At 39.6% G+C, this 22225-nt stretch overlaps 1 protein-coding gene across 4 annotated transcripts in view; it reads right to left on the reverse strand.

Moving 5' to 3' along the window:
* mad1l1 (mitotic arrest deficient 1 like 1) overlaps window positions 1-22225 on the reverse strand; it is an 826601-nt gene that overhangs the window by 554532 nt on the left and 249844 nt on the right. For 2 of the 4 annotated variants that reach the window (XM_052022015.1, XM_052022013.1), the window contains exon 12: window positions 11159-11296. The exons of the other annotated variants lie outside the window; for them this stretch is intronic. In XM_052022015.1, coding sequence (XP_051877975.1) covers window positions 11159-11296 — 138 coding nt within the window. The remainder of the gene's footprint in view (window positions 1-11158; window positions 11297-22225) is intronic. 4 annotated transcript variants of the gene reach the window in all.

Raw genomic sequence — 22225 nt, forward strand, 5'->3', positions numbered from 1 at the left:
CTCAAAGGAAGCCACACTGAGATCAATGGGTGTTAAAAGGAAAAAAACTCCCATCATCACACCTCACTCACAGCAAGATAGCTATGTTTGTTGAAGGTCAGTTTTCCCAGCCTCAGGACATCACTTAAAGAGTTCCTCAGGGAAATATATAAGGCCCAACCATTTTCAGCTTACCTGTTTTCCATCATAAAAGTCAGAAATGGGAATGTTCACTAATCACTGCAGAATGTTCAATTCCATTTGTAACTCCTGAGCAAATAAAACATGCATAAACAACATTGAGGCAAAGACTGAAATTGGCATTTAATATTCACACAACAAAAGTGCCAGGCAATAACCATCTGCAACAAGAGAGTCTAAACAAATATGCTGGAAATTCAATGACATCATCATGACCAACTTCCTCACCATCAACATCCTGGGGAGTCAGCAATAACCAGAAACTCATCCAGACTAGCCACATAAATAGTGGCTACAAAAGCTAAGTATCCTGGGTGAGTGATTCATCTCCTGACAATAAAGCCTTTCCACTATCTACAAGGCACAAGTTAGATGTATGATAGAATACTGCTCACTTGCCTGGATGAGTGCAATTATAACAACACTGAAAAAGCTCTATATCATGAGACAAATTAATGCACTTGACTGGTACCTCACTCACCATTCGAAATATTCATTCCATCACCAGCACAAAGTGGCTGCAGTAGATACTATCTACAAAATACACTGCCATTACTCACCTAGTCAACTCTGACAGCACCAGCAAAACTTGCAACTTTCTACCACCGAGGACAAGGGCAAATGGTGCATGAGAACACCAGTACCTGCGTTCTCCTCACTAACCATCCTGACTTGAAATGGTATTGCTGTTTCTTCATCATCGCTGGGTCTAAATCCTATAACCCTCAACCCAACAGTACTATGGGAGTAATGTCACTATTAGGTCAAACTGTCAGCTCACCAACATCTATTCATAGATAATCAGGGATAGACACCCTGATCCCAAAAAATAAATAAAGTTTAAAAAAACAACTATTCTCAGGTTAAGCAGAAGGAAACAAAAAACAGGTTCTTGCATCTCATCATGTCATAGAATTTTATCATATTTCATCACAGAAACAGGTTATTTGACTCAATGGGTCTATGCCCCTCCAAACCTTAACCAATCATTACATCTTTCCATTGTCTACTCCCTTTGTGTACTTACACAGTTTCCCTTATCTGCATCAACACGATTCGCTTCAACTGCTGCAGTGGGTTAAAAAGCTCGCCACTCTTTGGATAAAGAAGTTTCTCAATAATTCTTATTGATATAAAATTATTCTGATATATCGACAAATATAAAGCTCACCTCTGGACCTACCCTATTTAAAGATTTCATAATTTTAATAATTTTTATTTATTTATAAGATGTGGGTATGGTTAGCCAGCATGTATTGCCCATATTAAATGTCCTTGAGGAGGTGTCATTGAGCCACTTTGAACAACTTCTGACGGTAGTACTCCCACAGTATCAGAATTTAAACCTGGTGATGATGAAGGAACAATGATATTTTTCCAGGTCAGTACTGCGTGTGGATTGGAGGTGAACCAGCAGGTGGTGGTGTTCCCATGCACCTACTGCCCTATATCTTCATGGTGGTGGAGGTTTTGGAGTAACCTTGTGGTGTTTTCCGTACATTGTACGCACTGCAACCACATTGTGCTGATGGTGGAGAGAGCAAAAGTTAACAGCAGTGATGGAATGCCAATCAAGGGGGCGACTATGTCCCAAATGCTGGCAAGCTTCTTTAGTATTGTTGGTGTTGCACTCATACAGTTTTCAATCACAATTCTGACATACTTGTAGATGGAGAAAAGGCCTTAGATAGTTGTGGATGAGACACTAACTGCATGATACCAGCCACTAAACTGTGCTTGTAGCAAAAATTAAGTTACTAATAAATGGTGACCACCTCCACCTCCCTCAAGATAGCAGTGGAAGACTCAGCAATAGTGTGTCACAATGTTGAGCGAAGAGCGAGCTCATGGTGAACCCAAATGCAGTGCACTGGTACGAGACTGGAGTCGGGATGCTTCCTCAGAACCAAACGCAGACAGCAACCGGAAGGAATCTTGCCTCAGGGCTCTAAGGTGGGGTCCCAACACGAAAACTAGATATCCTAAGAGGAACAGTAAAACCCGGACTACTCTAGAGTTAACAGCTCTAAGCAGCCAAGAGACAAAGTATACCCAAAGGCTGACCAATACTCTGGCAACTAGTGCTAGTGAAACCAGGGCTCTTATGCTAGTCTCCTGATGGGGCTCAGGTGTGTGTTGTTATGCTATTAGTAGTGCATGGAATCCATGTGCTGCACAACGAGGCACCATCAATGGAGCCAAATCGAGGGCCAGCACTCGGAACCATGACATAGTGAAGTTGTTGAAGGTCAAGCATAGCTGTCTTCCTTGAAAAGATTATTGCCGAGCAATTGTGTGGTAGAAATGTTATTTGCTACTTATTTGTTTACACCTGAATTTTATCTGGGTCTTGATGCTTGCAGGTATGGTCTGCCTCATTTTCTGATGACTGCGAACTGAGTTGAAAATCGTGCAATGATCACAACTTCTGATTTCTTGATGGAAGGTAACTGATGAAACAGCTGGAAGTCATTGAGCCTAGCGTATTGCCCTAAGCAGATCCTGCAGCAAAGCCCTGGGGTTGAGATGACTGACCAACAACCATGCCTATACAAGGTTGGACTCTACCAATGGAGATGTTACTCTTGATTCCTACTTTAATACACAGTGGGTTCATATAGGCTTGACATTAAGGACAGTCACTTCACCTTCTGTAATTTGGATCTTCTGTCTAAATAGAGCATTGACAAGCAGATAATAAGTGCCACTTGACAGCACTTTTAATGACATCTTCCAACTCATTCTTCAACAAAGACTGAGTTCACTGATGGGGTCTCACTCAGCCAGATTAGATTTGTCCTATTCTTTGTAAACGGCACATATCTGAGCAAATTTCCACACTACCAGAGTTACAGAACATAGAACAATTACAGCACAATTCAGGCCCTTCAGCCCACAAAGCTGTGCTGAACATGTCCCTATCCTGGAAATTACTAGGCTTAACCATAACCCTCTATTTTACTCAGCTCCATATACCAATCTAACAGTCTCTTGAAAGACCCTATCGTATCAGCCTCCACCACCATTTCTGGCAGCCCATTCCACGCACTCACCACTCTCTGAGTAAAAAACTTACCCCTGACATCTCCTCTATATCTACTCCCCAGCACCTTAAACCTATGTCCTCTTGTGGCCACCATTTCAGCCCTGGGGAAAAGCCTCTGACTATCTACCCTATCAATACCTCTCATCATCTTATACACCTCTGTCAGGTCCCCCCTCATCCTCCATCTCTCCAAGGAGAAAAGGCCGAGTTCCCTCAACCTGCTTTCATAAGGCATGCTCCTCATCCCAGGCAGCATCCTTGTAAATCTCCTCTGCACCCTCTCTATGGCTTCCACATCTTTCCTGTAGTGAGGCGACCAGAACTGAGCACAGTACTCCAAGTGGGGTCTGACCAGGGACCTATATAGCTGCAACAATACCTCTTGGCTCCTAAATTCAATTCCTCGATTGATGAAGGACAATACACCATATGCCTTCTTAACTACAGAGTCAACCTGCGCAGCCGCTTTGAGCGTCATATGGACTCGGACCCCAAGATCCCTCTGATCCTCCACACTGCCAAGAGTCCTACCATTAAGACTATATTTCACCAACATATTTGACCTACCAAAATGAACCACTTCACACTTATCTGGGTTGAACTGCATCTGCCACTTCTCAGCCCAACTCTGCATCCTATCTATATCCCTCTGGAACCTCTGACAGCCCTCCAAACTATCCACAACACCCCCAACCTTCGTGTCATCCGCAAACTTACTAACCCACCCCTCCACTTCCTCATCCAGGTCATTTATAAAAATCACAAATAGTAAGGGTCCCAGTACAGATCCCTGAGATACACCACTGGTCACCGACCTCCACTCAGAATATGACCCCTCAACAACCACTCTTTGCCTTCTGTGGGCCAGCCAGTTCTGGATCCACACTGCAATGTCCCCTTGGATCCCATGTCTCCTCACCTTCTCCATAAGCCTCGCATGGGGTACCTTATCAAAACGCCTTGCTGAAATCCATATACACTACATCTACTACTCTCCCTTCATCGATGTGCTTAGTCACATCCTCAAAAAATTCAATCAGGCTCGTAAGGCAGGACCTGCCCTTCACAAAGCCATGCTGACTATTCCTAATCATATTATACCTCTCCAAATGTTCATAAATCCTGCCCTTCAGGATCTTCTCCATCAGCTTACCAACCACTGAGGTAAGACTCACCGGTCTATAATTTCCTGGGCTATCCCTACTCCCCTTCTTGAATAAGGGAACAACATCCGCAACCCTCCAATCTTCCGGAACCTCTCCTGTCTCCATGGACGACACAAAGATCATCGTCAGAGGTTCCGCAATCTCCTCCATCGCCTCCCACAGCAACCTGGGGTACATCTCATCCGGTCCCGGTGGCTTATCTAACTTGATGCTTTCCAGAAGTTTCAGCACTACCTCTTTTCTAATATCTACATGCTCAAGCTTCTCAGGCCACTGCAAGTCCCCACTACAATCACCCAGATCTTTTTCCCTGGTGAATACTGACGTAAAGTATTCAGGTCATTATGGCACATGCCACCTAGTTTCTTATTGTACCTGTACAAGAAACTTGCTTGGCATATTGCCACCTAGTCAAGAGGGCACATCATTTTTAGTTTTGTTTAGTACTGTTCCTAGTATGCCCTCTTTAAGTCATGTCAAATCAAGTCAAGTCACGTTTACTGTCATATGCATAAGTAAGGTGAGGTACAGGTACAATAAGAAACTTGCTTGCAGCAGCATCACAGGCACATAGATTCAGACAACACACAGAACATAAATTATACAAGACAGTGAAGAAAAAAGACTGCAAAACAAGACACTAGTGCAAACAAAAAACAATCAGAGGCAAGTCCATGGTAGTGCAAGAGGTTGTTTGTAGTGTTCTGTTGCTGAGGTAGGAATAGGGTTACGCAGGTTGGTTCAAGAACCTGATGGCTATAGGAAAGTTGCTGTTCCTGAACCTGGTGGTGTGAGACCTCAGGCTTCTGTACCTCCTGCCTGACAGTAACAGCAAGAAGAGGGCATGACCTGGATGGTGGAGATCCTTGATGATGATGTCACTCTTACACTCCTTGTTGAACCAGAGAGAGCCCTTGGCTTGATGATAATGATAGAGTGGGCAAAACACTGAGCCAAGAGATAACAAATTGTGGTGGAATACAAATATTGCTACTGCTGATGGTCCTCATGTATGCCCAGTTTTGAGCTGGTATATCTGTTCTCAATCACTTGCATTTAAGCAATGAAAGCAATGGATGACAGGACAGAGGATGACCCCCATGTGAAAATGGAACTTTGTCTCTACAAGGACTGTATGTTGGTTACTCCTTGGAGTACTGTCATAGACAGATACATGTAAAAGTGTTCAGGATATAAAAAAAAAAGTGCTGGAGAAACCTGTGGAGGCAGAGGGATAGTCAATGCTTCGGGTCAATCTTGCCAATAGGACAAGATCTACTCAGGGATTTTACTGAAGTACTGTAGGACATTAGCTGAAAAAGTATGATATTGTGAGTACTACTTAGTTAGATTGTTCATGACAATTCCCCCAACTGGGACACTAATCCCAAGATGTTCCTGAGGTAGACTATTTGAGGTCAACTGGATGGGAGTGACTTCCTTGTGTTCAAATTCAGTGCAATGATTCATATTTTCCCTTTCCCTGAAAGACATGAATGAACCAGGAGAGCTTTTACAAATTCCATTCATATTGCATTAGTGACTGTAACCTTTCTTAAAAAAAATTCTTTTTTTTGGATTAGCTGCAATTCCCCAGACTAATCCTGAGACCTGAACTCTGCACTTCGTCATTGAACTCAATGAAATATAAAAATTCTGATAGGGCTAAATAAACTGGATGCAAGGAGGATGTTCGGGAATGAGGTATCTAGAATTAGGTGTCACAGTTGGGATATGAGGTAAAACATTTAAAAGAAATGCATAGAAATTTCTTTGCTTAGAGGGTGGTGAACCTGTGGAATTCTCTACCAGTGAAGGAAATGGAGGTCAAGTTTCTGAATACACTTAAGGAGGAGACTGATGGATTTCTAGCCTCAAAAGGCATCAAAGAGTATGAAGTGAGAATATGGTATTGAGATTAAGGATAAGCCATGATTGTATTGAATGGTGGAGCTGAACTGAAGGGACAAATAGCGTACTTCTGTTTGTATTGCTATGTGATCATCTGTCCAGGTATTGCATCATTAGGGTAATAATGTAACCAGAATGCCTTTCCCCATGACTCCTTCTGAAAATTGTGATGTTGGGTGTGACAAGCATGGGCTCAGCTGTGATGTATCCCACTGCTGAATAAATCTATTAACATTCACTGTTTGGGCACATACATGTGGAATGGGAACATACATGTGGAACTGCCACTTAGGCCAGGAATTTAGGTGGGTAAGTTATTACCAGCCTTCAGATGAGCAGTGAAGAAAATAAATGACAAAAAACGTCAACTGTTAAATAGGTATGAAATTGTTTGTTGAAATAGCACTGGGTTTCATTTTGAAAGCCGAATAGCAACATATTTCAGTATCTACATTAACAGTCATCAAAGTCTGCCTTATCTCAGCTTGTGCAAGGATTCAATCACCTATAACACAGCTTGGCTGGTAAGAAGGTTAATATGAAAATTGCACTACATTTGAGCTGACGTGATTTATGTCTTAACGGAGCCATATGTGCACTCAGATCAGTTAATTGGAAGTATGACAAAGTTGGCATATTAAATGCCATATGTTCAGCCTCCAGCTGTGGAAACAATTTCTAACCTCAAATGCACTGTATGTACAGAAGTTTGAAGTTGATAAAGCATAACACTAATAGTCCTTTATTGATAATAGAGGTCATAAGCTCAAATTCCAGACTTCTCTGGAACTCTACTCATCAGACACAATTAAAAGTAGTTTCAGCAGCTTAATATCAGTAAAACATCTTGTAGTTGAATAAAATGAAAACTAGAAGCACTCAACACACCAAGGCAACTCGTGGGGGGGAGGAAGCACTAGTTAACATTTTAGGTCAATTACATCCAGCGCATTATACAGAATGCAGAATACAAAGACAAGATGCTTCACAAAATATTGGGAGATCCATTTTCTGGTAATGATTCTGTTTCTAGCTCTCCTGAATTTTGCTTGCTACCAATCCCAGCTGAGAGCAAAAGCAGGCAGGGAGCTGTCATCAGGCCACTGTTGCATACCTCCTACTGACAAGCTAAGAATCATTTTGCGAACCTGTATTTAAGTTGCTTGACTCCTGGTCTCAAGAGACAAACAGAACAGTAAGTTTTGCAGTGATAACAGAAGAGAGAAAGATGTATGAAATAAATAAATGATTTACACTCTTATACTAAAACAAATTGTGCAAATATTCAGTTCATTCAACTCTCATCACCAAGAGAAAGGTTTTTAAATTCAGACATGGGCAAACATTGAAACAGTTGTAGTTTTATTACCCATCCTTCCTTTCGCTATGGAAATGTTGATGGGCTACCTTCCTGAACCACTGCAGTGCATGTGGGTAGAAGTGCTCTTACAGTGCTAATCATGAGGGAATTCCTGAATCTTGACCCTAAAATTAAGTAAGGAAAGAACAGATGATATATTTCCAATTGAGTCTTCTGTAACATTTGGAGCAGTGCTTGGAGGTACAGCCTTACCATTATGCCTGCTGCCTTTTTCCTTCTCAGATTGTGTACGTCATATTCTCTGCATTTTTACTACCTTCTTAAAATAATTTATTTCACACTTTTGCTGAATCTAAGATTTTCTGTAGGGGAGCTTCACATTGGCTTCACTTTTAACTTCTAACACCTGCAAAAATTCGCAGCAACTAAATCCAGCAATGAACACCCCCACTTCTTTAACCGGGCATCAAGACCACTTCTTTCAAGCCAGTGAACCCTCCTTAAACGTGCTGATTGGATTGCAATATCTTTGGCTACTTTGATCCTTGCTCACGATTGATCTTTTGTATTCATCTTCAGGAAGCAGCTCAAAGATTAAGAATTAGGGAACAAGTGAAAACTGCCAGAACAAGCTGAGGCACTAAAACAGGAGTATGCCACGGCAATATAACAACAGCATTGGTCTTGGGATAGGATACAAAGGCCAAGCACTGTGCGTCTTCCTTGTTTGCTAGCACTCATTCCAAATGCATTAATGTCCAGCCAAATCCCACAATGCATGCTACTTACAATAATTTAATAGCCACTAATGCTGTGCCAACATAGCTCCTCCAGATATTCATTGGAACAAAGTTCCATTCAAACAGGTTATCCAGATGAATAACAACCCAGACCTCCCCACCTTTAGAGATTTAATGCATGTCTCAGCTCCCTGTCTGGTCTCCCACAATTCTTGTAGACACATGCCCAATACCTCATAGAGCACAACATGCAGAGTCTAGATGAATGTGTGGAATATAACTATCATCCAGAATAAACACCTAATCTCTAAAGCAACTGTTAAACCTGCATAACACGGAGGTTCTAATCCTAATCCAAATGGGGTATAACAGCTGCGGCCACTTGATGCACAAAATGGCACATTAGGAGTTATGTAGCATGTGACTGTGACGATATAACAAATATTTTGACCTTTATGGAAAGTTTACAGTTACAGTACGTAACACAGGGTGGAGGAAACGGCAGGAAAAGACAATATTCCCATTACAGAAACTGAAGTACAGTACTAATTTTAATACTACAGATTAAGATCTACAGATGTAAACTGTGATCTGAATAAGTATCTGGTTGGTTTGAAGAAAGACTGGTTTAAAATGAGGGAAAAAAATTCATGAAGCAAGGAGCTCATTCTAAAACCGACAGCAGAAAATTGAAGGCTAATATTTGGCATAAATTTGCATAATTGCCTCAACTGGCAGATAGTCTTATGGCAGAGACACAAATCTGATGACAAAGTCATCCAGCACAACTATTTTATTTTAGTAAGGAGGTGGGGTGGTGAGGTAGTGGATGCACAACAGAACATTGTTAATTGAAAAATGTTTTGATCCAAGCTTGTCTAATATTTGATGAGGGAAATGGAGCTCACTATGGGATATTAATTAGGCATCTGTGCCAAGTAATTGGGATCTGTTCTGCAACACATAAAACATTCCAAGTTCTACTTCAAAGTATGGAAAGTTCAAGATAAATTTTATCACTTGGTTGTACCTTTACGATAATAATCAAATGATTTTGTATTCTGTACAAAAAGTACCTTCTCACTTCATCATTCAATATTTTTGCTGAATGTACCTCATGCATAAACATAATTGCAGAGACTACTGCAAACAGAAAGATCTACAAAGTTCTTTTGCTCTGACAGAATGCCCAGTAAAAATGACATTTTAGCAGATCTAAAGCTCTGATTGCTAAGTCTTGATTCCTAATCAAAGCAAATTCAGTGGAAAACTTTAACAAAATAAAAAATTCTGACGTCCCATTCTATCATATAATAAAAAAACTGCATTATTATCTGCCTACTCAAATTACTCCGAGTTAATCTCATGTTTTAAAATTCCTGGTGACACATTTTTTTTGTCAGGCTCCCTCAGATAGTGTCAGTGGCCAGGAGTGAATATTCACCAGCATGATTCTCATATGATTCCAGAATTCAATATAAAAGCCACAAGTGATCACAGAAATCGTGCAAGCATCCTTAGATGAATTTTGAACATTTTACAATACATAGTAAATTTCCAATTTATTGACAGTTTCTTGAAAATACTTTCATGATGAATTACAATTCTAGGTTGCATCAAGCTGCCCTCCCCAAATCTATAACTTTAATAGAGTTTTGCAGATTGCACCAAATTACAAAATAGATTTGGCTGAAGAAAGCTTTTCAGCCCATTGGATACTATCTTTCTCAAATATTATTCCTGTCACCTTCTAAATAGAAAACACAGCCACAATCTTTCTCCTCAACAGTCCATTCTGATTGTATGCTGCCCTCTGCATGAAGAACTACTTCTCAACATCTTTCATAACTACAAAAATGACAAAGAAGTGCAATTATCAAAAAGCTTATGGTGTATTTAATACTGGACTCTTTTAAGGGTTCTACCTGCACAACATGCACAGCAAACATTCAACCTGCCATTATGTACCAATACATAATTACATTTCAACACAATTTCTAATATAGAAATTTAGAGCAGAGAAACAGGCCAGTTTCATGAGCATATGCCTCTGTTTTTGCTTCATATCACATCTTATTTCATCTCATCTTATCAATCTTTTTTTCTTTTCTCCCTAATGCACCTTTATGGGCTTCCCACTAAATGCATTTATATTGTTCCCCTCCACCAATTCCATGTGGCCTTTAAGTTCCACATTCTCACCAGGCTAAGTGCAAAGATGTTTCTCCCGACTTCCTCACTGGATTTAATAGTGACCATCAATGTTCTGATGATTATAAACTATACATTCTATAACCTACATTTACAAGTGATTAAGGATGCACAGTGACACAGCTAGTAGATCTGCTGCCTCACAGCTCCAGCAACCCAGGTTCAATCCTGATCTCTGATGCTGTCTGTGTGGAGTTGAACATTCTTCCTGTGACTGTGTGGGTTTCCCCTGGGTACTCCAGTTTCCTCCCACATCCAAAAGATGTGCGGGTTGGTAGATTAAATTAGCCACTATAAAGTGCTCCTGATTTTTACATGAATGGTAGAATCTGGGGGTAGTTGGTGGGAATGTGGGAGGAATAAAATGAGATTATTGTAGGATTTGCATAAATAGGTGCTTGATGGTCAGCATACACTTATTGGGATGAAGGGCCCATTTCTGTGTTACGTGACTCCATGACTCTAAATATTCATAAGGACTGAGTCAAAGAAAATTCTAAACTCTTCAAAGTCCCTACAATTGGGAATTTCAATCACTCCAATGGTTGTCTGACTCAGAATGCTTGAGCCAGTAGCTACTTACCTCCAGTTCTGAAATATGAGCCTGCAGACCCTGGGTCACGTTCTCCGCTTCACGAACCCTCCGGTTCAGCTGTGGTGAATAATTGGCAACCAACTCATTGTCATAGGAATCCAAGATGCATTTCATCCCATCGCGAGCCTAAATGTATCAAATACATGGATTAAAAAAACTGAAATCTTCCTTGAATGTTCTTCAAATGTGACCTAGTTGGGAGAATTGTCAGTTACCAGGAATGCTTAGCTACAGAGAACAATAGTTACCATGACGGTGATCCTACTGAGCCTATAAGATTCAGACAAGGCCACTGGATCTGTCACTCCACTCCACTGCAGGACTCGACAGGTCTTCATAGGTTCCCCCAATATCATGCTGGGGCAATTGCCTCCCTGATTTCCTACCAGGTCAGAGTTGGCACTAGAATATGTAGATTCTCAGGCTGGAGAATGGGACATATATATTATTTTAGTGCAATGTTTTTATTAATTTGTAAGTACATTTGTGCTTCCATATGCTTTTAGTTTAACACTTTTATTTTTTTAAATTATTTACATCACTTTCAGCAGTTTTTATATGTCTCTGAATATTAGAGTTATCTAAATAACTGTTTAAAAGACTCACAAACTTTGACACATGGCAAAGTTCCAATGCCAACTTTGTCTTCTGGCAAAGGCTGTCAGGGCAGTCTAGAAACAGGACATAAGCACTACACTGACTGGAATTTAGTAAAGTGTTTGACAAGGTCACACAAGGGAAAGTGGTCCAAAAGATAAGAGACTATGAAATCCAGGGCAAATTGGATCCAAAACTGACGGTGACAGGAAGCAGAGAGTGATGGTTAAGGACTGATTTTGTAAAGTGGAGGCCTATGACCAGTGGTGTACTGCAGGGATCAGTGCTGGGACTCCTGCTGTTTGCTGTAGGCATTAAAGACGTGGTATGACTAGTAAGTTTGCAGGTGACATGACAATTGGTCATGTTATTTACAGGATAATCTTCTCGGCTATAGAACAATATTGATGAGTTGGTAAAACAGACAGACCAATGTCAAATGAAACTTAAAAATGAAAAATCTGAGGTGATTCACTTGCAAGGACTAATGAAGCTAGGGCATACAGAATGTATGGTAGGACCCTCTGAAGTACTATGGAACAAAGAAATCTTGGTGTACATATCCGAAGATCCCTGAAGGCAGCACAGAGGTAGATAAAGTGGTTAAGAAGGCACACAGGATACTTGCCTTCATTAACAGAGCACAGAATATAAGAGCAGGGAGAAGAACAGAAAATGCTGGAACCATTCAGCAAGTCAGGCAGCATCTGTGAGAAGAGAAACAGTTAACATTTCAGGTCTGGGACCTTTCAACAGAATTGGGAAAGACAGAAAACAAGTTAGATTTAAACTGCAGAGAGGGTGTAGAGGAATGGGTAGGACAAAGGGAATATCACTGATAGGTTGAGACAAAATGAGTAAACATAGCAGTTAAATAGCAGTTAGGATCAGATTATGCTTCTTTGTCTGTGTGATGTGTTACTAATAGTAAGGCTGTGGGGCATGCCGAGCAGCCAGACTATACAAATAGAAAAAGAAAAACTGAGTCAAAATGATGACTGGCAGAAATGGCCAGTTCTGATACACCAGGATGGTCTGAGGTCCTTCCACTTCTTCTTTGAACAGAGGCCCAACTAGTTCCCTCCAGCATCACACTCAATCATCTGGCTGAATTCATTCTTACATTGAACTACTTCTTTTACTCCACTGATCTACTCTGATCTGGTATATTTTCAACTGCATTGGTGCTGCTTCCTAAACTCATGTTGAACTCAAAAATTTCATAACTCTAGTTACCAATTTCCACCCTGTTCTCACCTTCACATGGCTCATCTCTGACTCCTCCCTTCCCTTTCAGAACTTTTCTTGTCTCCATCTCAGCAACTAGGTAGTCTATAAACATCCATTACAAGCCTAGATATGCCTTCAGCTACCTCAACTATACTTCCTCCCACCCTGCCTCCAATAAGCAGTCCACTCCAGTCTCCCAGTTGTTCCATCTCAGTTGTATTTGCCCTAATGATGAGACTTTCCACACAGATACCTCTGAAATGTCTTCCTGCTTCCTGAACTTTGGCTTTACCACAGTTGACAAAGCACTTGACCACCATTTCATTTATTTCCCCACCTCTGCTGTCAGACCAAGGATAGAATTCCCCTGCTTTCATCCCACTAACCTCTGCATACTTTGCAACATCTGCCAGCTTAACCAAGATTTTACCTCCAGCCTCATCTTCTGCTCTCCTCCCCTTTCAGCATTTTGAAGGGATCACTCCCTTTGTATCTCCCTGGTCTGCTCCTCTGACCCCACGAACCACTCTCTTTAAGGCACTTTTCACATTGAAAATGCAAAACCTGCCTTCTGCTTCTTCCCTTCCCACCATCCAGGGATCCAAAGTCCTTCCAAGTGAAGCAGAGATTCCAATCCAGTGTACTGCATTCAGTGTTCACAATGTGGTCTCCCCTACATTAAAGAAACTAAGCAGATCAGGTAACCATTTTGTGGAGCTCTGCATTCAGTGTGCAGGGGAGATTTGAGTTCCCTGTTGTCTGTCACTTTAATTCTCCATCCCACTCATACCTGTCCTTGACTTCCTTCAATGTTATAACAAGCCCCAATTAAAGCTTGTGGAACAGAACCTCATCTTCCATAATAAAGGCAGAAAATGCTGAAGATACTCAGCAGGTCAGGCTACATCGGTGGGAAACAGAACTAACATTTCAGGTCAAAGTCCCTTCGTCAGAACTGATGTTCAACCTGAAACGTTAGCTCTGTCTCTTTTCCCACCGATGTGGCCTGACCTGCTGAGTATTTCTGGCATTTTCTAAGTTTATTTTAGATTTACGTCATCTGCATTTTTTTCGCATCTTCCATCTGGGCCAGTTGTACCTTTCAGGACTAGCCATTTGTGTTTTAAGTCATTTGTCTGTGATATTGGCTTAGAATTTTTTTCCCATTAGCACAGCATGAATTGCTGGGCTTACTCCATAGCTCTGAACTACACAATTATTATATTCCTTTATTTCCTCTCCCTCTCTGCCACTATTAAGCATTCAACTGGATTACCTCTTCAATTTATCCCCACAGCAACATTGCCCTCACCCTATCACAGATATTCTATTTGTCCTATCCATCTCTCTCCTACCCTCTCAGCAACTTAAATCTAACATTATCTCTCTTCCTCCTTTCTGACAAAGGGGCATCAACCAGAAAGGTTAACTCTATTTCTCTTTCCCAGATGCTACCTACTCTGCTGTGTGTTTCCAGTGACTCAGTTTCTACTTCAGACTTCCATCATCTGTAGTTTTTTGATTTTCATTGGTACTACACTGTCAAGTTATAGCCAACATTTAACAACAAAATAAAGTCAGTACATGGTATACAGCCAGAACAGATCTGCATACTCTATTATATTTTCAGATCAGCAGTCAAAGCAAAGTATTAGGTTGCTCTCACAATAGTCACTTTTATTTACTATCTCTTTTTCAGCTTTATTTGCAAATTAGGAATATTGAATGCCTCTAAAATTCAAATTACCATAAGGTTCCAGACACCACAAACTTGTCTCCTTACCTATATCCCTTAAAGTAGCTACGGTTAACAATAATCTATCAGTTCAAGGTTTTAAATTAATAATTTACAAAGCATCACCTTCTTGGGTGAAATGGATTAATGAATGTCTACCACCTTCTGCACATAGAGGTACTTCCTTACCATAATTGGCTCAGGTTTTTGGACTCTACTCTTTAATTCTAATTTCCCCAACTTGTAGGAATGATCGTGCTCAATCTACCCTATCAGTTCTCAATATTTTGAAAATTTCAATAATTAGCTGAATTCCAGAAATCACACGTGGTAGTCCTCATAATATTGGTGATTATGGTCCAAAAGGATAAGTAGTACTACTGCAATATCTTTGTCATAAACACATACAATGTTATTAGTGACTTCCATTGAGTATTTCAGTATTGTGCTGTGGACAGGAACCTGATACAAGCACCAAAAAAAAAAGTTTGGGGTAAAATAGGCATGAATTTGAGAGGCTACAAAATGTTCAGGGACTTTGGTAAGGAAGGGCCAATTGCAAATGAAGTTGGTAGTTTGCAAGGATTGAGAAGGCAAGAGTTGATTTATTAAGGAAATGTATGATGAAAGTAAATTGGCTCTACTTACCATGTGATCATTTCTACCTCCACTCATATAAATTATTTTGTTAGCAGAAAGATATGTGACATTTTCCAACAGTTTTTTTATTTAATCCTAATTCAACTGCTTTTGATAAATTAGTTTATTTCGCTATCAGCTGCTCTTAAGTAAGTCCTACTTGCAGTTTTAGGAAGTAATTCATTGCAAAATACATACTCAATACCAGTTTTCCCTACTGACTTGTACTGAACTTCGATAACAATTACATTTGTTAACAATTTTAAATAGCAGGCAATAATTACTGTCCAAAATAACTGAATGACCCAGGTGCACTAAAGTGAAATTATATAAGGCAATCTTTGGCACAAAATAAGTAAAAACATACAATGGTTGTGTCACAATAGAGGTTTAATTAATTAAAAGGCAAACATTCACAGATGATGGAGAAATACGCTAAAAATACTCTCAGCAAGTCAGGCAGCATCTGTGGAGAGAGAAATGGGGCTAATCTTTTGGTCAATGACATTTCATCAGAACTGAAGGTATTAAACCTTGCAAAACGGAATACAATTTGGTCTACAGTGGCCATGATAACTGGAGTTAATCTATGGATAAAGAATCTTTTTCATACCCCTTACATTTTTTCCTCATTGTGTTCTCCAGACTGAAATGAAAATCAATGGTTGCACAATAGCTACATCTCTGATTGTTTGAGAGTTAAAGTACCATCTGAAATATACTGAGCTACATTGGCAACTGCATCCCCAGTCCAGATTTCATCAATCTCAAGAGAAATAAGAAAATTCAGAGAGGTTATTTAAGTGGAGAAGTTCGATAAAACTAAATCCTACAAGTTAGTGATTCAATTTTCTCATCCTCATTCAAAAGTATATTCTGTGCCATGAGGGGTTTGTAATTTCACAATTGCCAACACATTGGCTCAGAGTCCACGACATGTGCCACTGACTGATGAAAATATTTTGCGCTGACCTCATAACAGGAGCAGAAATAGGCCATCTGCCCCTTTGAGTCCGCTTCATCATTTATGAACATCATGGCTGATCTTCTACATTAGCATCATTTTCCAACACCATTTCTAGATTCTATTGCCCAAAAATCTATTTATCTGGTTTGGATGAATACAGTAACTGATCTTCCATAGCCATCCTGGGTAGAAAATTCCTAAGGCTCACCATGTTCCTGAACTTCTCTTCAATTCTAAACAGCCCATCCTTGATTCTCAAACTGTGGGTCATAGGCCTAGACTGCTCAGACAGGGAAATATCCAGTTTTCACTCTAGGAATTTGGTGGGAAATGCCAGCCTAATCTTTAAGAGCAAGGCTGCATGCCAATGTAAATAACCATGTGGGGAACCAAGGTCAGCTGAAAAACAACTGGTTATAGCACCCCTGCTGGCTTATCAACTATCAAAGCTTGCAAAATCATTTGAACAATGTTTTATCAGTTTCAATTTTTTTTTAAAAATTACTTACAAATATCAGTAATTTAAAATTACTCAAGTAAACAGAAAAGAATTTTTAAAATCTAACATTATAAACCCTCCCAACCATTTTGTTCCCCAATGAAAACAAGAGAGAACTGAACATGAATAAACTGGCAAGCACTGATCAGAAGGATTTCCCATCGTAAGTGATGAGGAATCTCTGCAACTTCGTGCTTCCATGTTGGTAGTCCAATGTCAAAGTGCACTCAGGAAAATACTATGATCACTCCACAGCAACTTTAGGACTTGCATGTTCACTTGGAAGCCTCAAAGTTGTTCTCAGCTACAAGTAAAATTTTGGTATTTAAATGGGAAGCTGATGGCTCCCTTCAAAACCCAGACCAATAATTTAAGTTTCCCTAATGCTTGTAATACGTTCCAACTAACAATATTCCATGTCCTCCACACCTTATATGAGAAAAATGAGAACATTTCAATATTGCTACTGTTGAATCGTAATTCATATGTTCATAGCATAATAATAATTTTCACGTCAAACTCCATGTATAATGCATGTTTTGTCAATTTGCATCTCCATCCCTGGACCTCTTATTCAGATGATTTCTGACCCCTACCCCAAAACCACTGCATTCCCTTTCCCTTGCTTAGGGTTCAAATCAATGTCAATCAAGGGTAAAATAAGTCAATTCAAAAATACTTTGTGTATTAATATTTAATCATTGTGGAGTTTAGTTATTCATAACATTTGATAGCCTTGAAATTGCACTACAATGAAAAAACAAAGTACATAACCACCAATATTGCTAGCTTATTATAGTTATAGTATAGGACATACATTGCTTTAGATATCATGATGCTGGCTTAATTAATAAACTGCTAGTTGTTACATTCTAGCCAAGAAGTAATTTTGCAATAATCATAAATTTATTAGTAAATAAAGGGATTATCTCATAAATAACAATACTAATATATAATATATTTATAATTTTTTTAATAAGCAATGCTTCAAGCTGCCACTTGCTGCACTCGGACCTTTGCATGTACTTAACTGAGGTTGAAGTGAAACCAATGAGCTAGTTAATGTTGTTTTGGTGTCCACAGATGCTGCCTGACCCAAGTACTTTCAGCATTTTTTGTTTTTTATTACTTAAAAGTAAATTGTGGAAAGATTTGTGTGGTTTGATGAAAAAGAAACTCCTCAGAGGTTTCACTATTAGATGAAAGATTCTTGTATTAAACCCAATGATTATAACACAATTTCAATTTAAAAATACATCCTTGGATATTTCATTATGACTTTCACCTAAATTTCCTTGCTGAAGATTTATCTCCAATTACCCTGTTCACGGAATTAATCATGCACTCCATACCAATTACCTACCATTTTGTTGGAGGAAGACAGCTAGATTTGCCTCCTGTAAAATAGCCCATGGACTTCTCAAAGGGTGTAATCCTGACATAGAGCAGCACATCAGGACAATGCTGGCTCCCAGAGAAACAACCCCCTTAGTCCCATTCCCCCTCTCCATATTTCCCTGTACCCCTGCAGCATTTTCTCTTTCACACATGCCCGTCAATTCTGCTTTCAGTCTTTGTCCTTAACCTGCACTTTTGGGTAATTCAGTAGCACTTAACCTACCAAGAAGTTGTTGTATGTGAAAGGACACCAGAGGAAAACCATGTGGACACAGAGAGAACACATAAATTCCACAGAAACAGCGCTCAAGGACAGGATTAAGACCTTAGTCTAAGTTCCTCATGAATGCCTGCAAGTTCTACCTCCATTCAAGGCAAAGTAACAAAACTGAAACTAGTCCAGTCCTGTTCCGTGGAAATAAAACTTTCCAATGGGAAATTGCTGAATAGTAAACAGAATAGGGACCCTCTGTATCCTGGCCTACTAAGGATAACCAAAGTGTCACACATTCTACACTGCCCATGAACAGTAATTTCAGTGCATATCAGAAGTCACACTTGGATAACTGCTTGATCTACACAGCAAACCATAAAACAAACAGCCAGAGTTAAAGAAAAATACAATTGCTATTGGCGCTGGCAATTTCTTCTTGGGGCATTTAAACACTCTCAAAAGCAAACATTACCCATATGTTACTATCAGCAGCAATAAAAACCAAGTGGGCAACTAGCCTTGATTTCCCAATATCATTTTTTCACTGAAGTTTGGGAACTGGCACCTGAAATCTGTGAAGTCCAGTGGTGACCATAAACATGAACATTAGTGCAATACCTGGTACAATGATAAATTACTGCTCTTCAAAATCAGCATCTTCATGCTAACAGATCAGCTAAGAAGTAATAATAATTACAGATAGAACTGTAATTCAACATTCTAGGGATTATAAACCATATGCAGTGCAGAACTATTCAGACTATATTTCATCGAAGCAGGCAACAATAGATGTAGTTATTATAGTATTATTCCAAGATCCGAAAAGTATATTTTAATCTAGGGATGGATTAACTCATTTACTATCAGAAAACATTAGTCCTTTTGAGATCCAACAATATGCTCCTATGTTTCTCTGTTGTATAGTAATATTTCCTTGAAATATACCTCAATAGCTGTCTGCACTTTAATCTATGTGCTCATCAAGGCAGACTGAAAGACGTTATCACTTTTACCACTAAATGTGTGTCAAGCGTTCCTGTGCTGTGCGAATTAGATGCAATAGAAATTTTTCAAGGCATTCCCACAAGACAAAAAGCAACCCACACGACACTAACATTCTTTCATTTCTGACATAAATGACCAGCTTTAAGCAATTGAGCAAGGCTACTAAATTTATTGAATTATGACTTTTACACTGCTAATGCCACAAAGAATTAGTTTGTGAATATCCCAAACTCAACGTATAGAGCCATCCCAACAAAATGTGAAATATCACTCTTCAACTCCACTATGGCAAGGGCAATGATGTACAACACAATTTTAATGTTGTCTTTTATGAATTACAAATCAGAAAAAGGCATTAAATGAATAATTAAATAAAGTAAATCAGTATTGTGAAAGAAAATCTAAGTGGTAAGAGATAGTAAAAAATAAATAACAAACAGGGTGCTAGAAGTGAATTAATAAAAACAACTCACAAAACAGAAAGGGAGTGAACACTTTCCAGGGAACTGATAGCAAGAATGATCAAAACGGGTACTGAAATTGGTGGGCTAACAGAGGAGGGAAGGCGGGCAAGAGTTAGGGCCGAGAAGGAGCAGCAGAAAGCTGGAGGAAGGCAGGAGAAGTATTACAAACACTAATGATAGCTGGTGTATAATGGCTGCCCCACTAAAAGAATTTCCACAGAGACATCATCCACTTGTTGGAGGTGGCAGCTTGGTTGAATGGGATAGTGTGGGTCTGGAGCAGGTAATCAGGAGGACAGAGTGGGAGAAGATCAGGGTGAGGAAGAGAGTTATGGAGATATCAGGCTGGGGAGGGATGGAGAGATGGAGAGAGGGAGAGAGAATATATGGGGAGATCCATATGGAGAGGAAGAAAGCATGGGGGGAGGGTAGAGTGGGCTGATAGAATACATAATGTGGGAGGGGGTATGAGAGATGGCTGACTAGCAGATCCTATAACTTTCTGTAGTCACTCTCCTTTTAAGTTACACCCTGCTTTTCTAGTTCTCTTACCAAATCCTACATTACCAAATCCTATCCTTATACTTCATCTGCGCGTGTTTGCGCTTAAGTGCACTTGTGTGTGCATGCAGTTTGCAGATGTTGCAGGTGATTCCAAATTTGGTCATATGGTTGATAATGAGGATGGAATCCTGAAGTTTAAGATGATACCAAGGGACTTGCTAGGTGGGCATCTCGATACATTCCTGAGAAGTGTCCAGTAATGACTGGGGGTGGGGGAATGTAGTGGTGGACACTGGGTAATGTAATATGTGCTAAAAAGTAGGATATTGAGAAATGCATCCAACTATGCAAGACTTACCAACAATTCCACATTTCAATGTGTCTAATCAGATCATGCCAATTTGGAAACAGCCCTCAAAAGTCAAAGATGATATTTTTTGCAACTGTGGTAAACCACTGTTCTTCATCTACCTCAGATTACATTATTTAGTATGTTATCCATTATCTCGGAACATGACTGCTCAACTATTTCCATTCATACCTATCAAATGGCAGCCAGAGAATCAGCTCGTTACATGTCTTTTTAACATTTTGCTACATTAAAAGTGAAATGTAAATGTGAGATGTTGTTAAAAACATAGAAAAAGGAGTTGGTAGCCATTCAGTCCTTCAAACATTCCCCATCATTTAATATGATCATGGCTGATATCCAAAATGAGTACAGTGTACCCCAGCATTATGGAGGGGTTGTGCTTCCAGAAAACCATCTGCATCCTGATTTTCCATAAAGTGAATCCTTTTCTCCCCACTGAATCCCATGTTATAAGTGAAGATGCATTCCTACGGGAAGTATTTCTTTCAACCGTAATGCCCCCATGAGTGCGCTGCCTGCAGGCAAGGGAATTCTGATTGTATTGTAGGCAGAAGAGAAAGGAAGTATAAGTATCAATAGGGGAGATTGCCTTGTCAACTTCCAAAGCAAATCTTTTAATTGGCTTTCCACTGTGAACTGGCAGCCTGCAAGCATTGTCCTTTGTAAACTACTTGTGTCCTCCGTATACATTTTGTGTTTATTTTTCCCCACATGAATTCAGTAATCACCAGTTTTTATTCCGTCTCAGATTTTTTAATAGTGATTTGTAAATTCCATAAGGGTGAATTTTTGTTACCTGAACTGCCATATCACGGGGGGTACACAGTATCTTATTCCAGATTTCTTCCCATATACTTTGATCCCTTTAACCTGAAGAACAAGAGGTAACTTCTTGCATATATTTAATTAGCTGGCATTTTGTTGTTGTCACTGTGATGCAAGAACCAATGAAATTTTTACACAGCACAAAATTATTTGGACAGAAAATAGAGACCGCATCACATGGAAGTTTATATTCCACAGCACAGCTTTACATTTAGGTATTTGGGGTTAGTGGTTATAAGATAATACAATTGAAAAGATATACATATATTACTTCATGGAAATTTTAATTTGTCTTTTACTCAAGGGAATGAAAACATTCAAAAAGCAAAAATGAAAAAGTGACAGTTAGTTGTTTTTACAGTTTTTACTCTTAGTCTCCCATTCTCCTTCAAAGATGGTACTCATTCACACAGGTATTATTTGGGTGCTTTACCCAAATGACAATTCTTACCGTGACCTTAGTCACTCACCCTAACAGCCATTTAAAATAAATAAGCAAAAACAAAGGCATACTTCTACCAAAGGTCACCAGACCCAAACAGGAACTACTTCCTTTATCCACATCAGCAATACTAATTCTAACCCTGCATTAGCTATTACAATAC

Source organism: Pristis pectinata, chromosome 8, assembly GCF_009764475.1.
Source record: "Pristis pectinata isolate sPriPec2 chromosome 8, sPriPec2.1.pri, whole genome shotgun sequence".
NCBI lineage: Eukaryota > Metazoa > Chordata > Chondrichthyes > Rhinopristiformes > Pristidae > Pristis > Pristis pectinata.